The 16193-nt window shown below is 47.2% G+C and overlaps 1 protein-coding gene across 1 annotated transcript; it reads left to right on the top strand.

Moving 5' to 3' along the window:
- The first annotated feature begins 1927 nt into the window (after positions 1-1927).
- LOC142402691 (aquaporin-3-like) lies at positions 1928-15781 on the top strand. Its single transcript, XM_075488414.1, has 6 exons — positions 1928-2149; positions 10450-10576; positions 10747-10884; positions 12413-12531; positions 13268-13485; positions 14183-15781. Exons 1-6 carry the CDS (start codon positions 2042-2044, stop codon positions 14349-14351), a joined length of 879 nt encoding a protein of 292 aa, XP_075344529.1. The 5' UTR covers positions 1928-2041; the 3' UTR covers positions 14352-15781.
- Positions 15782-16193: the final 412 nt, after the last annotated feature.

Below are 16193 nucleotides of genomic sequence, written 5' to 3'. Positions count from 1 at the left end.
CCAGCTTTGATGCTGGTGTTACCACCGTCTTCTACCACCAACCTGGTAGCCTAGACATCTCCCCTCCCTTCACCAGTCGTGAGGAAATGTGTGTATCCTCAACTTATAGCCAGCGGGGCTCAGATGCTGCAGGCAGGAGAAATGTACCTACCTACCCAGAGAACATCACACCTCCCCATGCCTCTTGCTCCTCACCTGTCTCTGGTCTTATGGCTCTGTCCCCACCACCAGGGAAGGGATGGGATCCAGCACCCAGTCTAAATGTCAATAAACCTACACCACAGAACACAGCAGCTGCACACTGGTGGGTCAACAAATGGCAAAACAGCCCACAGACCTTAGCTTAGAACTGCCAAAAGGGAAAAACCCCAACACACAGCTTCGTTTCTGGCTGTGGTGGCTTCAATACAGAGTCGGGTTGAAAAGGACAGAGCAGAATATAAAGGAGAGGGGAGTGCAGGAGGAAGTGAGGCAGAGGAGCAGCTGTGGATCCTCCTCGGCTCGGGTGATGCACGGCAAGAGGGTGAGGGGGGAGAGAGAGAAAGGAGGTAAAAAACACATGTCCTGAGCACTGGTTTGCAAACCCCAGCCACAGCAAGCACGCACGGGGCTGACGGAGTGCTCGCTGTGGTTCAGAGGACCCCATTGATGCTGGTGACACCAGACCAGGCCTGAGAGCAAAGTAATGAGGAAAGTCTCCTGTCCCTGTAATTATGCTTGGACCCGAGTGTTTCCCTGCATTTGATTCCTCACATGTTACTGCTTTCTAAACCACATTCCTGACTCTACTCCTTGGGCTGGCTGCAGCTTCTGTTTGACATAAAGGCCCATTCACCACTGCACTAACAAGCTCTGCTTTTCTAACAGGAAAGTTGATGGTTAAATAAGGGGAAGAGGAAAAGCTGGGCATCTGTGGCTTTGCAGAGGAGGTGGGGGAACAAATCCAGGAAAGGAGTCCCTTTCAATCCTGCGAATTCAGCCCTTCATCAAGCCCCAGTGACTCAAAGAGCCCGGGGAATTTTTACTACTCACTTAACAGAAACCAGATGCCACAAGTGGCACGCGTCCTGTTAGCGGCCCTCACCCCAGACGGTACAGACTGGGACAGCTTTCATTTGGGCTGTCCCATAGAACTCTCCCAGGGTGATACAGGACGTTACTGAGGATGAAAAGGCAGCAGGGGTTGGTTCCTGCGAGGCTCAGTGGGTCAGTGGTCTCCTCATCAAGGTCCTATGATGAGGGACTGGCTCTGTGCTTGGGACCTCTCCCCACTTTCCTGACAGCTTTCATGGAGACTGGGCTGGAAATGCTCTCCCAAAGCCCTGGGAGGGGGAGAGAAACTGTAAGGATACACAAGAGTTTGGACCCAGATGCAGCTGTTCATGGAGAGAGGTCTGGCCTTGGTTCTTGATACCAGCTTCAGCTGGGTACTTGCTGGAGTCAGGAGGTGCCTTGGCCTCAGCCTGCAGTACAGGTGTGGGGGATCGAACCCTCCTGCCCCATGGGTTTGCTGCAAAAGCACCTGCAGCCTCTGGATCAGCACAGGCATACTCATCACTTTGCCATCCTGCTAGAATTTGGGAGGAAAAGAAAACTGAAAGCAGGGTACTGTGATTGCACAAATGGGTTAAGACACTGCTCAGTCCACGCATTTAGCTTTTAGGACCTCAGCTGAAGTTGGAGAGGGGCAGATGCGGCCGCATGTTTTAGGTGGTAAGTGATGAAAACAGCAGGGGTTTGAGCAGGACATCTTTGTTACGTTTAATTCCTTCTTCTGAAACTCCTGAATCCTTTGCTCACCTGTGCAAGCAATAAAGAAAATGAAGAAAACCACCCACTCTCGTCTCATGCTGAAAAGGAGGAAAAAAAAATAATTGGGTTTGAAGAAAGGGTGGAAGGGGTGTGGTTACCCAGGAGGTGTGTCAGGCATCGCTGAACTTACTTATAAGCAAAGGCAGCTCTGCTGGGGAAGAAACCTTGCTGAGGCTTTGTCAGCTACTGCTTTTTCCCCTGACACTGCTTGAAGGGCATCTCTGCTACGATGGGGAGGCAAAAGGACATTCTTGCTACTATTGAGGAGCACCTGAGGATCAGAAACAAATTAGTCCGGCAAGCGCTGGCTGAGTGCTTGGGGACGCTGATCCTGGTGGTGAGTCTATGCTGTGGTGCGGGGGATTCTCCTGGTGAAGGGGCTGTGCTGCTGCCAGAGTTTGCACCAGGCGTGAGCCCAGCTCCAGTGCAACCTGCCCTGTGGGGACTAGAGAAGTGCTTATCCACAGGAAAAAAAATTTGTGCAAGTTGCCATAGGACAAGCTTCGGGGTTGCTGGCAAAGGGTGGGCTCTGCAGAGCTTGGCGGAAGTTTGGGGGCTTTTATGTGTCCACAAAGTGCAGGCAGCAAAAAAGTCTCTGTGCAAGCAGCAAGTGTTTTGCTAGAGTTCATGCAAAGCTTCCTTTCTGTCTGCCCTGGAATATTTTCTTGGCACTGAAATACTTTGAGTGTTATCACCTGGGGAAGTGAAAGCTTTTCCCTCACCTCGCTTTGTTTTCCTTGTGCATCCTATGGGGAAGAAGTAACCAGAATTTAAACCGTTGCAGTGTTCTTTTGCTGTCAGCTGCAGGTTCCCCAGGGTCTTATCAGCGGGGCTGCACGACGCTGTGGCAGCCTGTGCTGGCAGCTGATCGGGAGCTTGCACTCGCCCGTGTGTGACAGCGCTGAGCTGTCAGTCGATGCGTTTTTAAGTGGTGAACGGCAACAAAACTCTTCTGCCTCTTTTAGTGCTCAGTTTCCAAAGGGATGGGATATAAGGCATAAAGAGGGGTGGATACCTGTATAAGTGACTTAGTTTGAAGATGTTTTGAGTGGCCCTGGCTTGCTTTGAAGTCAAAGGCAGAAGCGAACAGCTAGGACGGTTGTCTGTGAGGAGTGGGGAGCAAATACCAGTGTAGCAAAACTAGGGTAGGAATAACTGGCTTTGGGCGTCTGCATCCGAAAATGCAGGACTGCCCAACAGGCCATGAATCTGTTGCATTGATATTGCAGCAGAAAAGAGTTGGCATTCACACAATGAATAACTGAAGGTGAAAGCTCCTCTGAAGTGGTGTAAAGCCAGAGCAATCCTGTAGGTTTCAGTGGAGTAACTGTGGGTTTACACCTCTTTGTAGCTGATGGCAGGACTATTTGGGGAGAAATCTAATAGTTGGAGGATGTGCTCAAACATGGTGAATGCTCCTGGGTTGTCAGCAGGCAAAAACAGGGTATGCAGAGAGGGAAATGGGTTTCAGGGCAGCAAGCCTGCAGTGTGGCTCTGCTGGGCATCAGCTCCTTTCTGCTTTGGAGCTGCCCCAGTCTATTCTTCTGTTAATGAAGTGACACTTACAGATTCTATTTTACTAAAAAAAATATGGGTTTTTTTGCTCCCTACAACCTGGATTCTTTTGCATCTTTTTATTATATCACCTGCCTAAAACAGAAAGGGCCTTCAAGATTACTTTCTTCCCCTTTCAGATGGCCTGGGTAATAGTTTGAATTGGATAGTGCCAGGAGAGAGATTGTCATTCTGTACCTTGCAAAAGTCCCTGCTGCCCACCCTGCCAGCAGACTGAGCTGGGTATGCATGCATTTAGCTGCACATGAGCCTGGTAAATATCTCTTACGGGTTTTAGACAATAAAATACCTGAGGAAAGACCCAGGATCCATGAAATTGTCTTCACAGGGGGTGGAACTGACTGAACACAAATATGTCTAGAGCAGAACAATATTAGGGATGCATTTAAGGTCTGATACTGTTCATACTGAAATCAACTTCCTGAGCTGAAGGGAAGGACGCTGTTTAAAGTTTGCAGCTCCCTTTAAATTTCACGGTGTAATGTAAAACTTGTCCCACCGTGGATATTGGCATGGCTTCAGCGTCTTCCCTCCTCCCTTTCACTTGCATAATGACCGCAGTGCTCTTAAACTCTTCTAGGCCAAAGCGATTTCAGACCCCTGCAAAGTCTCTTTGCCTGTAAGAATTAACCTAGTGCTTGATTTTATTTTTCTTATTTTTTAAGGAGGTTGTAAAGGTAGCAGAACATTAAAACAAAATAGCGCCTTTTTTTTAAGATAAGAAAAATAATCTATCTAAGGCAGCCAAGCCCTGAATAGTGCAAAGAGGAGGTGCTCTTTACTTGCAAGCTGCTTTTGCTGTGTACAGCACCTTGCACGATGTGGTTTTAGTCTGTGGGTGATGTCCTTACTGTTAGAGGAATAGTAATGCTGATTCTACCTTTCCTCTGAAAATTAAAATGACTGGGTGTTTTTCCCCTTCAAAATGCACTTTCTGCATGGTACTTTAGGTTTGAACTTTATACCTATGTTGGAAACACCGCTTGCTGGCAATGGTTAAGCAATGCAAACGCTGAAGGCATTTTCCAAGTCGCTTGCTGTTTGTGTTATTACTGTAGCAACTCGGTAAAGCCAGATTTCCAGCGGCAGGCCTCCATGCCTCCCTTAAAGGCTCTATCTGTTTGCCTTGCTTGGCTGGCTGTAAATACCAAAACTGGCTCTGTTTGGTTTTTACATTTGCAGGAGAAGGAACTTGCTGTTTATAATTGATTTCCAAGTTGGACTAACTGTGATTCACTGCTGTAGAGGCACAACGAAAAACAAAACAATTCCTAACTGCTTTTCAATCAGGGCTGTCTTGACTCTGTGGCCAGGTGGGAGCTTTTTGGAGTATGAGTGTGCTGCAGACCACAGAAACCAAAGTAGCAAAGTGGTTGGGATGATCAAGGTGAAGGGAGCCTCATTTAACTGTTGGCAGTGCAGAGCTTAAAGTTGCCGCTCATCCCGCAGCCATCTGGGGCGGCACGGCGATTCCCGCAGTCGCTGTTTGATTTGTGCCGATTTGCTTGAACCCAGCTTGTGGCATTTGGAGAATGTGATTTTATTTTATTTCTTTTTTTTTTTTAATTTTTAAAATTCTGTGTTTTTCTTAATGCTTTGCTAGGATTTGAAAGGGGCTGGAAATCTTTGCTGTAAGCATGTTGAGTGCTTCTGATTCTTCCCTGCAAATGGTCTATGCTGCTGGGTGTGGAGGCGTGGGAAATGGCAGCGCTGCTGCTCTTCCTCACCTCTTCCACCAGAAGAGCTCGAAGCTCTTCATTAAATGTTCAAAACTGTCCCTCCTTGCTGTCCCTGTGCAGAGGCAGGGAGGTTTCTCCTTCCTACAAGCAGGACAGTTCAGGCACCAAGACTTACCCTCACTGGGATGGCAGCTTTTCCCCAGCAGTCCCCAACCCTGTGACCAAAACTCCACCAGAAGTACAGGTCTTTCTGAGAGCTAAAGCTTCCTGATCTGAAGGATACCAAGGATATCAGAATAAGTGTTTTTGCTTCTGTGTGCGTGTGGGAACAAGCTACGATAGTGAATTTCCTCTCTAATGCCCAACTCCTCTGCTGATGGTTGCTCAGGTTTCTTGCGCTGAGCACTACTCGTCTCCCCAGGTTTGCGCAGCATTGCTGTAGCGTGTGATGTATGTGCAGCACGACTTTCCTTAGACCCTCTTATCTCCCGAGTCCTGCAGCCCTGCCTGACTCCAGGACAGCGTGCAGTGCAGAAAGAGCCGTAACGTGACAGACCATCTGCTGCTGCTGCCCTTCCCCATAGGACTGCTTCTGTCCAGGCTGGCTCCAGCTGTGCTGGACAAGAAGCCTGACTGTGGGGTCCAATATTTCTCCTTGCTTTGCAAATTGTAAATGATGACCGGCCTGGTCGTTCAAGAAATGCTTTGAGGAAAGGCAAAAATGACGGTGGTCTTTCCACTGCCTTTGTGGCTGGTGGAGGTCGTCCTGGCCACATGGGCCATGGAGTTGAGGAAGATCTCTGTACGCTGTTTGAGCAGAAACAGTAATGGGGATGGATCTGTCTTCAGATCTACCCAGCTGGGTCCCCCTCCTTGGGGAGGGCAGCAAGAGGCTGTGGGGAGGCTTACAGTGCCTTTAATCACTTTGTGCATTGAGCTGCAGAGAAGGAGTTGGGAGGCTGTTTTGAACTGGCTGTAAAGTGATAGTCCTCTGCCCCCGCCCTCCCTCCCAGCCTCCCCCCTTGAAGGGACTGTAGGATAGTCCTAAGTTCCACTCTGATATGAAGAGAGGTGTCCCTTTGTGTGTCTAATGCTTAAAATCTTCCATCAATATCTCAGGGTCTCTTCCTTCAGAGCAGACCCATGGTTTGACTGCTCTTCTGGCATCTTCCCCGCTAACCAGAGGGCAGTGAGGGCTGAGCAGCATTTCCCATCCACCGCGGTGATTAGGGTAGATTTACGGCAGGCTCCTTGCCTAATCCCTGGTTTATTTGCTGGCTGAAGAGGAAAGCTGTAACTCAGGTAATAAGACTCCTCCTGGGCTATGCCAGCAAAACTTTCCCATCTTGATTTAGAGATCAGACTGCCTGAAGTCCAAAAGCAAATGCATCCGGGTCTTTTGTGTTGCACCTGAAGGCGTGAAAAAGCACTGGCCAAGAAATGAGGAGGCAAGCAAGGGAGGAAACCTGGCTGTTGTGCAGGGGGGTGCTGAGCACTACAGAATCACAGAATCATATAGGTTGGAAAAGACCTTTAAGATCATCGAGTCCAACCGTAAACCTTTCCCTAGTTCATATACAGAGCTGCTTTTCACAAGGTCTGCCTATAAACTCAGGTGGCCGCACTTCTTCATTAACTTTTTCAACTTTTTTTGTGGTCCAAGGTCCTTTCCTACCAGCCCTGACTAGCTCTGGAGCTTTCCTGTCTCCAGATGTTGAGACAGGGTGTTTTTATGGCCAAATGGCCATTCTCCAAACATGCCCTGGACACAGGGAGTTTAAGGTTTCCCGGAGTGTGAAGTTTTACCCAGCGACCTGGTACCTTTTCCTGGTTTTGCTGCTGCTTCTGGCTGTCCCTACCCTTGTACAGGCTTTGGAGTTCGTCAGCCCCTCCACCCTTGAACCAGTTCAACTCATGGGTCCTGTAGAACTTGGATTTTGTTATTTTGTGCAGTGCAAGGAGTTAAATCAGCTCATGAGGAGTGAGAAGGCTCCCTGTTGGCAGGGAAAGCCATTAGATCTGCTAGAGACAGCCAGATGAAATGAGGGAGCAGGCTTCCATTAACCTGGTTAATGGGTGCATTGACCTCAGTTCCTAGGAGAGTAACTTTAATACATCAGCATAGTGCTTTGTTGCAGTCATTTTATTAGCACTTTAAAACTGCTTTTGAACTTGTCTATAACTTGGGGGTATAACAGTTGACTGCTGCACACACTGCCATGTGAGGTGGTAACCTGGCTTTCTGTTGGCTGGGATGTTCTTCCAGTAATGTTTGGGGTTTTGTTGTTGTTTTTTTTTAACAACAAAAAAAAGAAAAAAGAAGTGTTGAGGTAGGTTATTAAAATCAAGAGTGAGGTTTCATCTCTGCCTTGGGTGTGTACCACTGTCTCTGACCATATTGCTGTAATATTGACTAAGAACTTTTATGTCTGTTGCATGGACTTAAAAGCCACTGGGATAAATGCTGAATTGCGTTTATTTGACCTTCCTTGTCTTTCAAGTCAAGCTAGCTGCTCCTAAACACTTCTCTGAGAGCATTGGAAAAGGAAAACTTAAAGAATGGATGCTGAAGGTCTCCAGTCTTATATGGCCTGGGAAAAGGAATTGGAAGGAAAACTAGCAAATAGCAGAAATGGAAATGGTGTGATTAAAAATTGTAATAGCCACTACCACACCAAAACCATGTAATGTCAAGCCACTTGCCACAAAAGCATGGGTGAGCATGATTTGAACTGGTTCCTGAAAGTCAAATGCCATGGATGGATATCATGCATAAGAATACATGTTCATGCTTAGTGGACTCCACTGGTGCAGGATGGAATTGCCCACATGTATAGTGAAGTTGAAATCTGTCCCTAAATATCACATTACTTTTTTTTCACCTGTGGAGGGTCAAGTTTTCTACTGTTATGCTGAATTAAGCCAAATAGTGCTCAGGGCTCATCTGATAAATAATTGTAATGCTCCTGTGGAGCCGCCCCAGGGTGTTTTTGCATGGCCCATAGACTCTCTTCTGAGGAAAAGCTGGAGAGATATTGCCAGGTGTAGGATGGGGGAAGAGGAGGATGGGGAACAACCTCTTGAGAAATGGCAGATCTGGCCTTCCTCCAGGTTAAGGGAAGACCTTTGTGGGTGAACAGGGGGGTGGAGGTGGGAAACTTTACCCTGTGGTTTCTGCAACCAAAAGGTATGTGGCTAACAAGCCAACCACCATCCACTTGCAGAACTGCCAGTTCTTTCAGAGTGAATAACACAAATACCTTCATCAACTGGAATAACTTGGAGCCTACCCTGCCAAACTCAGATGCCCATTGCAGCTTTTTGTGGGCTTACCCCCTCCCTGGTCAGACTGATGTGTTGTGTGGCATTAGAGAGGTGAACACCATGGCCAAGTACTCTCTCCAAACCTCTGTCTAAAGCATGCTGGGGCTCCTCTGGGGTACGGGAAGGAACAGATGTCACCCTGGTCATTAGCCAGTATTTATTTGCTCGATTGGAGCTACGCTTCCCTCAGTGGTTTGGGCATAGCTGGGAATGCTGGCTCTGTTTGCTGCACAATAAACAAGACTCATCTTTTCTGCCTTTGCCTGTATGTCTTCTCTGCCATGGTTTCCCAGCTGGGTAGCTCAGGGTTAGGACATTGAAGGGGCTGTTCTGACTGCACCCAGTAGAGAACAGTGCTGGACGTCCCCTCTCATTAACTAATGAGTTCTACAGGTTCCTTTGTTCTCTCTACAGAAGGTCCTGCGTTGGGGACCTGGCTCCTGGCCAAGAGGCACCTGTGTACAGAGTCCACCTTGTGAGTCAGCCTGCAGCCTACCTGGCTGTTCCTTTCCCAGCAGGCTGAGTGCAGTGTTTGCGTTATTAGTAATTCATCAGTTGTCAAGGGGATGGGAGAGGATGAGTTAGGTGTGTTTTGGCTTTGCCCTGGGTCTGGATTGTGCGTTGCTCAACGGGCATGTCCAGTACTGGGAAGAGAGGTGAAGAGAGCCACCCCTGCTGCCTATTTGGTGGCTTATCCCCTAGGAGCAGACACTGCCTCTGTGGCAATTGAGTAATTCTGGGATGATGGAGTTCACAGAAGCAGAAAGTCTTGATGAGTGTGTAGATATGGGCATGTGGTCAGTAGAAATAAGGCAAGCCTTGATCCCTAGATTTGAGGATCTCGGGAGCCAGTCGTAATCCCTGTCCTAGTTTAAGGATGCTCTCAGTGATAATCCCTGGTATACACCAAGAATCAATTCAGGTGGAGTCAGTGGAAGATAAAAGCACACAAATGATCAGGATTAGGGCTCCTTAAATTACACAGTGGGTAGTGGAGAGCCTTGGCCAGGCAGAAAGCCTCCAGCTGGATGAGTGATGAACTGAACTGCCAGGGGAAACTGGTCTGGGTTGTTAAGGGTGAGCATAGGAAGGATGGCTTTTGGATGTGGTTGGGAAGAGAAGGATCACCCTTTTGGAGCAACCATCTTTGAGCAGGAGCACATGCCTTGCTTGGCTGCTAGGAAATGCCCCTTATCATCCATCAGAAACAACTTTTGTCCCCAGAAGTGCTTTGTGCACTCCTGATCTTGGACAGAAGTCCAAGCCTCTGGCTGTGCTGGTTGGCAGGCTGTCTGTGTAATATGGACTTTTCTTGATGGTGCCTGTGCCATGTTGATGCTGCAGAGACAGGCCAGCTGTGTTGCCCTCATCCTTTCTTACATGGCTTTGCTATAGGAAGGATATGGCTGGTTTGAGATGGCATGGGCTCTGCTCAGAGTGCCCACAGAAGAGAGTGTACCTTGGGGCTGGGACAACTGCAGGTGCCTCAGCTCAAGGAGGCAGCCCCAATCCCTCGCTATCAGCCAGTGCTACCTGAAAGAAGACTCCATGAATGTCAGGCTGTATATGACCTTCAGTCGTGTCTGTATTTCCAGGCATCAGCAAAATTGTCCCCTGCCAATCGATGTGCTACCGTGTCAAACAATTAGCCTTTTTAACAATAAGGTACTTGGATCCCTCATCTGAACAGTTGCATCATAAATACCTTGGTCCATGGTGCTGTGTGGCTGATTCTTCTTGCCTACCACCTGAAAATTAGATGGTTGGACAAAGACCTTCAGTCTCCTGGAGATGTGAACTGTGGTCTGATCTTGCTTTTCATTTTGGTCCTGGTTTTGTTTCCCCCTGCCAGGAGATAAGCTTGTTTTGTGTCCTTTCTCCTTCTCTGCTGTCCCTGGAGATAACACCTAGATGCTTCAACCAAAGGTTGAAGCTTTGAAGGTTTTGAGTCATGGGTGGGCTGTGATGGTGCATGCAAGTGTAAGTGAAGCAGGCACTGGTCAGCAACTGGCCCTGATGTGAAACAGAGGGTAATTTCAAACTCTTCTTTTCCTCCTAGCTCTTTGGCTGTGGATCTGTTGCACAGGTCGTGCTCAGCAGAGGGACTCATGGAGGCTTCCTGACCGTGAACCTGGCCTTCGGCTTCGCTGTGATGCTCGGCATTTTGATCTCAGGACAGGTATCAGGTACGTTGCGGCTCCATGAGGGCTGGATTTCACTTATGACAATTGCTATATAGGCCTAGATGGCTGTGCTTTTCCTGTGTGGCACCAATACAGAAACCAGTGTCCCTTGGCTCATGGCTGGGACCCAAATTCTGCCTGTGAAAGTGCAATAACCACCAGCTTCTCTGCAGGTGGACATCTGAACCCAGCTGTCACTTTTGCCATGTGCTTCTTGGCCCGGGAGCCCTGGATCAAGCTACCAGTTTATGCCCTGGCCCAAACCCTGGGGGCTTTCCTGGGAGCTGGCATAGTCTTTGGGCTGTACTATGGTAAGTGCAGAAACTTTCTGTGTTTGTTGGGGCGAGATGGATGCTGCATGACTCACTGCAGGGAGGCTGGTTCCCAAACCAGAAAAGTGTTTTCTTGCGAAGCAGAGATGTGAGAAACCTCCTTACTGTGTTTCTGGGAGGGCTTTTCTGTTCTCATGATGATGATGGGTTCAAATCAATCTGAAGGCCAACTAGCATTGTCCATGTGCGAGTCTCTGTCCTTGAGTAATGATCATGGTAACATGAACCACTGGATGGCCCCTCTTGTAAGTACTACCTGGATTCAAACAGATCTTTCAGAAATGCTGATGAAACACTAGTAGTAACGGAGATTTTATATCCATGCATTGTTCCAGAGCCGTTTTATCCTTCTTGGTTTAAAAAAAAAATATACTTCACCATAGATGTCTTCTGCATTGTCCTGTGTTAGCTTCTAGACAATGGGACTTCTAGCAGTTTTTGCTGCCCTTATCAGAGTGATTCTATACCTTGGAAAGCATCCTAGAAATCCAGTTCCTCATGCACCTATTCATCCTGAGTGATGTTCCATATTGCAGAGCAATATTCAATGGGCAAGAACTGACTCTTTGTGCGGGAAATTGCTCTTTGACAAATATCAAGGGTGATGTTTTGACTCGGAGTTCACCTCCTGATGTCTGTTCCTGGCAGTAGGAGCGGTGTTCCCTGTAGCTGAGCAGAACATCTGGGTCACTGTAGCTTCTACCTGAAGGGAGGCAACTGCCACCCCAGCACTAGCACCAACTCCTTTTCACTTTAGAAAGAAGCAGAGGACCTACCTTCATCTCTGTAAACATCAGGACTCCAGTTCAACACCAGTTAACTTTCTAGTTGGTGGGCTCAAGTCTCCTCTTCAGAAGAGTTAATCCCATCTTAGCTGCCTAAACCATGGAAGAGCTACCTTCAGAAAGTGTCTGCTTTTCTCTCCACTGACCATAGAGGGAATCTAGACAGCCCACCTAGGTTAGTTATACAGCTTCTACGTAGTGGTAGGCAAGGGGCTGACTGCTCTACAAGACAACCCTGAGGTGAGACTAGTTGCGTATTGGCTTAGAGGAAAGTGCAAGATCAGCCCAAATCCTGTTTGCTGCAGATCAGGTGCATAGCAATATCTCATGTCTTGACACCAAGACTGATACCACAGGCATTTGGGTACCTTTTGGGAGAGATTTGGAGTCAGCTTAGTGTTTAGTTTTTGGCTCTAATGCTTTCCTGCTGCCTAACAAACAAGAAATATTAGGAACAGGGACTTGGGCCCTCTGCATCTGAGCCTGACTGGTAAAATGCTGTGGTGGATCACACCCTAAGTTTTCTAAATAAGTGCTCTACAGCAGATGGTTTTGCAACACATAGCAATGGGGTGCTCAGGGGAATTCTGTCTCAATATTCATAGCCCTGTGGAGCCTACATGTTAGTCATCTTCCAAGCAGGGTCCTCTCTCTGATGTGTGTTGGAAAATGACTGACCTCACTACCTTTCTTTTTTCTCCCCCACCCCCCCCCCCCCCCAGATGCCATCTGGGCTTTTGGCAGCAACCAGCTGTATGTAATAGGACAGAATGCCACTGCTGGTATCTTTGCCACCTACCCGTCTCAGCATCTGGACGTTGTGAATGGATTCTTTGACCAGGTAAGAGGGTGCTGAGAGGATGAAGGTGCATTTGAAGAGGAATCTTTTGGAGTGGTTCTGGGCCTCTCCTTTAGTTAGAGAATGAATTGAAATTTAAAGATAAGATATCCAGGAGGGTTTTTAGAGCTGACATAGATATCTCACTAGCCCATAGAAAGAGCAGAGCCAGAAGGCACCCTTACAGCAAGAAGGCTTGTGCTCAGGAGATTAACCAGTTGCACAAGACTGGCCAGGACACCGCTTGGTCTCAGCCCCTGAAGAGCGATAGCCTGAGGAAGGATGGCTCTTCCTCACTCCTAATGTACTACTGTGGCAGTTGCACAACCCAGAGCTCAGCTGGGTGTGGGGTGGTAGTTGGTGTTGGAGGTTGGTTGGCCCTTAAAGTTGCCATCAGCCACAAATAGACAGCAGCCACCCAGCTGTGGCAGGTTGGAAGCACGTTCGGGAAGATGTCTTCAGCTTTTCTGGCTACTCAGAGTTATTCATAGCTCTTCTGTGGGTAGGGAAGAAGGTGTGGGCTTGATCGAGCCTGTGGGCTGCCAGGAAGAGCATGTTCCACTCTCCCATTCCTGTGGATGCTCATTGTGCTGTGGTCTGATAATGCCATGGGATGACAGTGCAGCTCTTCCAGTTTAGAGGATGAGTCCTAAATGCATGGGACTTGAGTGGAGTTAAATAATTTGGTTAAAAGATTAAAATCTGAATTAAATTCTTCTTCTTCCCCCTCCCTCCCCAGTTCATTGGCACAGCCTCCCTGATTGTTTGTGTCTTGGCTATTGTTGATCCCTACAACAACCCTGTCCCCACGGGGCTGGAGGCTTTCACAGTTGGCTTTGTTGTCCTTGTTATTGGAACCTCCATGGGCTTCAACTCTGGCTACGCTGTCAACCCTGCCAGGGACTTTGGGCCTCGTCTCTTCACAGCCATTGCTGGCTGGGGTGCTGAAGTGTTCTGGTAAGTGCTTGCCAATGAAAACCTTGTGCATCAAGGGGAAAACCAAGTCCAAGCAGGTGGTAGCTCTGGCATCATAAAGAGTCTTAGCACCCATGAGGTATCCTTGGATTTCATAAACCTTTTAAAATTACACTGCTCTGCTCCGATTTCTTAAGAAATCGTAAAAGCTTGGCAGTTTCCAGCAGTGAGAGCAAATGACCTACCTTTGCTATCAGGGAGCAAATCTAAGAGCATCCATGAGATGTTCAGGTGCACCTTGTACATGAGCCTATCATCATTTTTTTAGTAGTAGAAAATGTAGGACACTTGTTATACTTGGATTTTGTTGTTGCTGGAGAAAATTGAGAGCCATGAGCAGTACAGACTATGTGCTGTCAAGGGGTGCTTTCCTGCAAGCAGTCGGAGGGAAGTGAAGGTGCCTAGTTCAGGCACTGCAACTGCTTCTCTCCTTTCTTGGTGGAGAGATGGTCTTGGAACTCCTGGAAGTAGCTGTTCGGAATTGCTTGCCACCTGAACTTGCAGTGGGGGGCAATACCTGCCTTGGAAATTGTTGCGGACATGTGGGAACTGTTGTCGTTTGCAAGTCAATGGTGATGTTTGCAGATGATCAGATCTTGCATTGCTCCAGATCCAAACAGGAATATCCTAATGTGTAGGCTGCAGTTCTTACCTTGTGCATTTTCTTTTTGTTTTCCAGGACTGGTAAACAGTGGTGGTGGGTTCCAATTGTTGCTCCTTTTCTTGGGGCCATTGCAGGAGTGATGGTCTATCAGCTGATGATTGGATGTCATGATGAGCCTTCTCCCCCTGCCTCTGAGCAGGAAACAGTCAAGCTGGCTAACGTGAAGCACAAGGAAAGGGTCTGAGGAAGCTGCCACCCAGATCTGGCAGACATTCATTACTCAGGACTACAGTTGGCAAAGAGGAGGAAGGAGTTAAGAGCTTCAAGAATAACAGGAAGATGTGTTTTCCTGTCTTGAGATATTTTAGCCTTTTTTTTTGTGTGTGTGTATCCTTGATGCATTTGCTTTAGACATTTTCCTGTGAGCCTTTCCCCAAATGCAGTATCATGTAATCTTTCACTAGTAGAAGGGGATTGAGGACTGTAGGAGTCAGGAGAGAAGTGGGCATTGCTGTCCAACACCTCTAATATGGACCAGTTGTTCAGGAATCTGGAGCACTTTTGGGCTGTGTTGTTGGCTTTGCCTGTGAGCTTGGTAAACTGCTTCCCTCCAAAACCTGTGTCCCCATCTGTAGAGTGGGGATCATGTAAAACTTAAATTGTTTTGCTAACATGGAATGGAAACTCCTACCTCCCAGAAAAAAATTGCCTGTGATTCTACTATGGATCAAATTCATGCTTGATGTTGCTCTAAAGTCAACAACTTGGCTCCAGGAATGAACTTCTCTAAAGGATTTTTATTGGCCAGACTTTTTATCTCCCATGAATTCCTAGAACATTGTATCAATCAGCTGATCCATAATATCAGAGCAGAGAGTGCGAATGCACTGGATTTTAGTTTAATTGTAAGACTAAGTGTTTACAAACCACTGCACCCTGGTATTCTAAAATTTTTCATATTGCCAATTCCTACATATAACACACAGGAAATCCTTGTTCTAGCCAGGGGCTAACCTGGAAAGAAAGCTTGGCTCCCTGTAGCAGCCTCTCTGATTAATCAGCTTTGTATATAAACTGCAAGCAGCTAATAGCCAAGTTCCACTGGAAACATAGTGTTGCTACGGTTGTGTGTGTTCATGTAAATTTCACAGTAGTGTGTTTTTTGTTTTTTTAATACGATTTATATATAAATATACTCCTTAAAGCTGTTACTAAATACCAGGGTTGGGAAGAGTTAACTTAAAGATGTGTGGGGACTGCCTGTTCTCTGTCAGCTTTGAGATACTATTGGATTTTCCCGGGGTACCCTTAGATTATGGCATTGTGCTGTTGAAGCATCTCCTTTTCTACCTTGCAGAATTACTGGGGTATCACTGGTACTCATAGCTGAGGGACTGAGATCAGGCACCTCCTCTACCAGCAGTGCTGGCATGTCAGGGGATCTCTGGCTCTCCCAATGCCATATTATTATAGAGTATGTGAAACAAGCAGTATTGGTTGTGAAAGAATTTGTAGGTCCCATGCCACTGCATTAGAGAAACTCTTTCAAAGCCTGTTTCTTTAATGTGTGCATTCCTTGAAATATGTAACTTTGTACACGTTTCCAGTCACTAAAATGATGTATTCTTTTTTTGCATTTTTAAAAAATAAAATGTCAATACCCGCACTGTAAAATGCTAGTGTTGGTTGTATTTTTAAGCAGCTGTCAGTGAACTTTCCATGGAAAGGAAGTCATATATAGCAATAGCTTCCTCAAGCCCTCTTCCTCTTCAGCCTGTAAGAGCAAAATGGAATTAACCATTTCAGGCAATACATCTACATGCTCCATTTGTTTCATTCTTTTCCCTTTTGGGCTGTGCTTTTGGGACAGCTGGGAGGAGATGGGGTGCCTGTACTCAGTACAAAGGCCAAGGTATAGGCTTTTGAGTGGGGATGTCCTGCTCTTGGACATCTTCAGGCAAAAGGAACAAAAGATCAGCATTTGTCCCTTGCCGTTTGTACTGTTTAACTTCTCTTACTATTCTTTCAGTTAATGCAGTTCTGAGTATGCATTAGGCCTGCTCTGCATTAGGCATTCTGTCCAGCA

Source organism: Mycteria americana, chromosome Z (genome assembly GCF_035582795.1).
Source record: "Mycteria americana isolate JAX WOST 10 ecotype Jacksonville Zoo and Gardens chromosome Z, USCA_MyAme_1.0, whole genome shotgun sequence".
Lineage (NCBI taxonomy): Eukaryota > Metazoa > Chordata > Aves > Ciconiiformes > Ciconiidae > Mycteria > Mycteria americana.
This window is presented reverse-complemented; position numbering and strand designations above follow the sequence as displayed.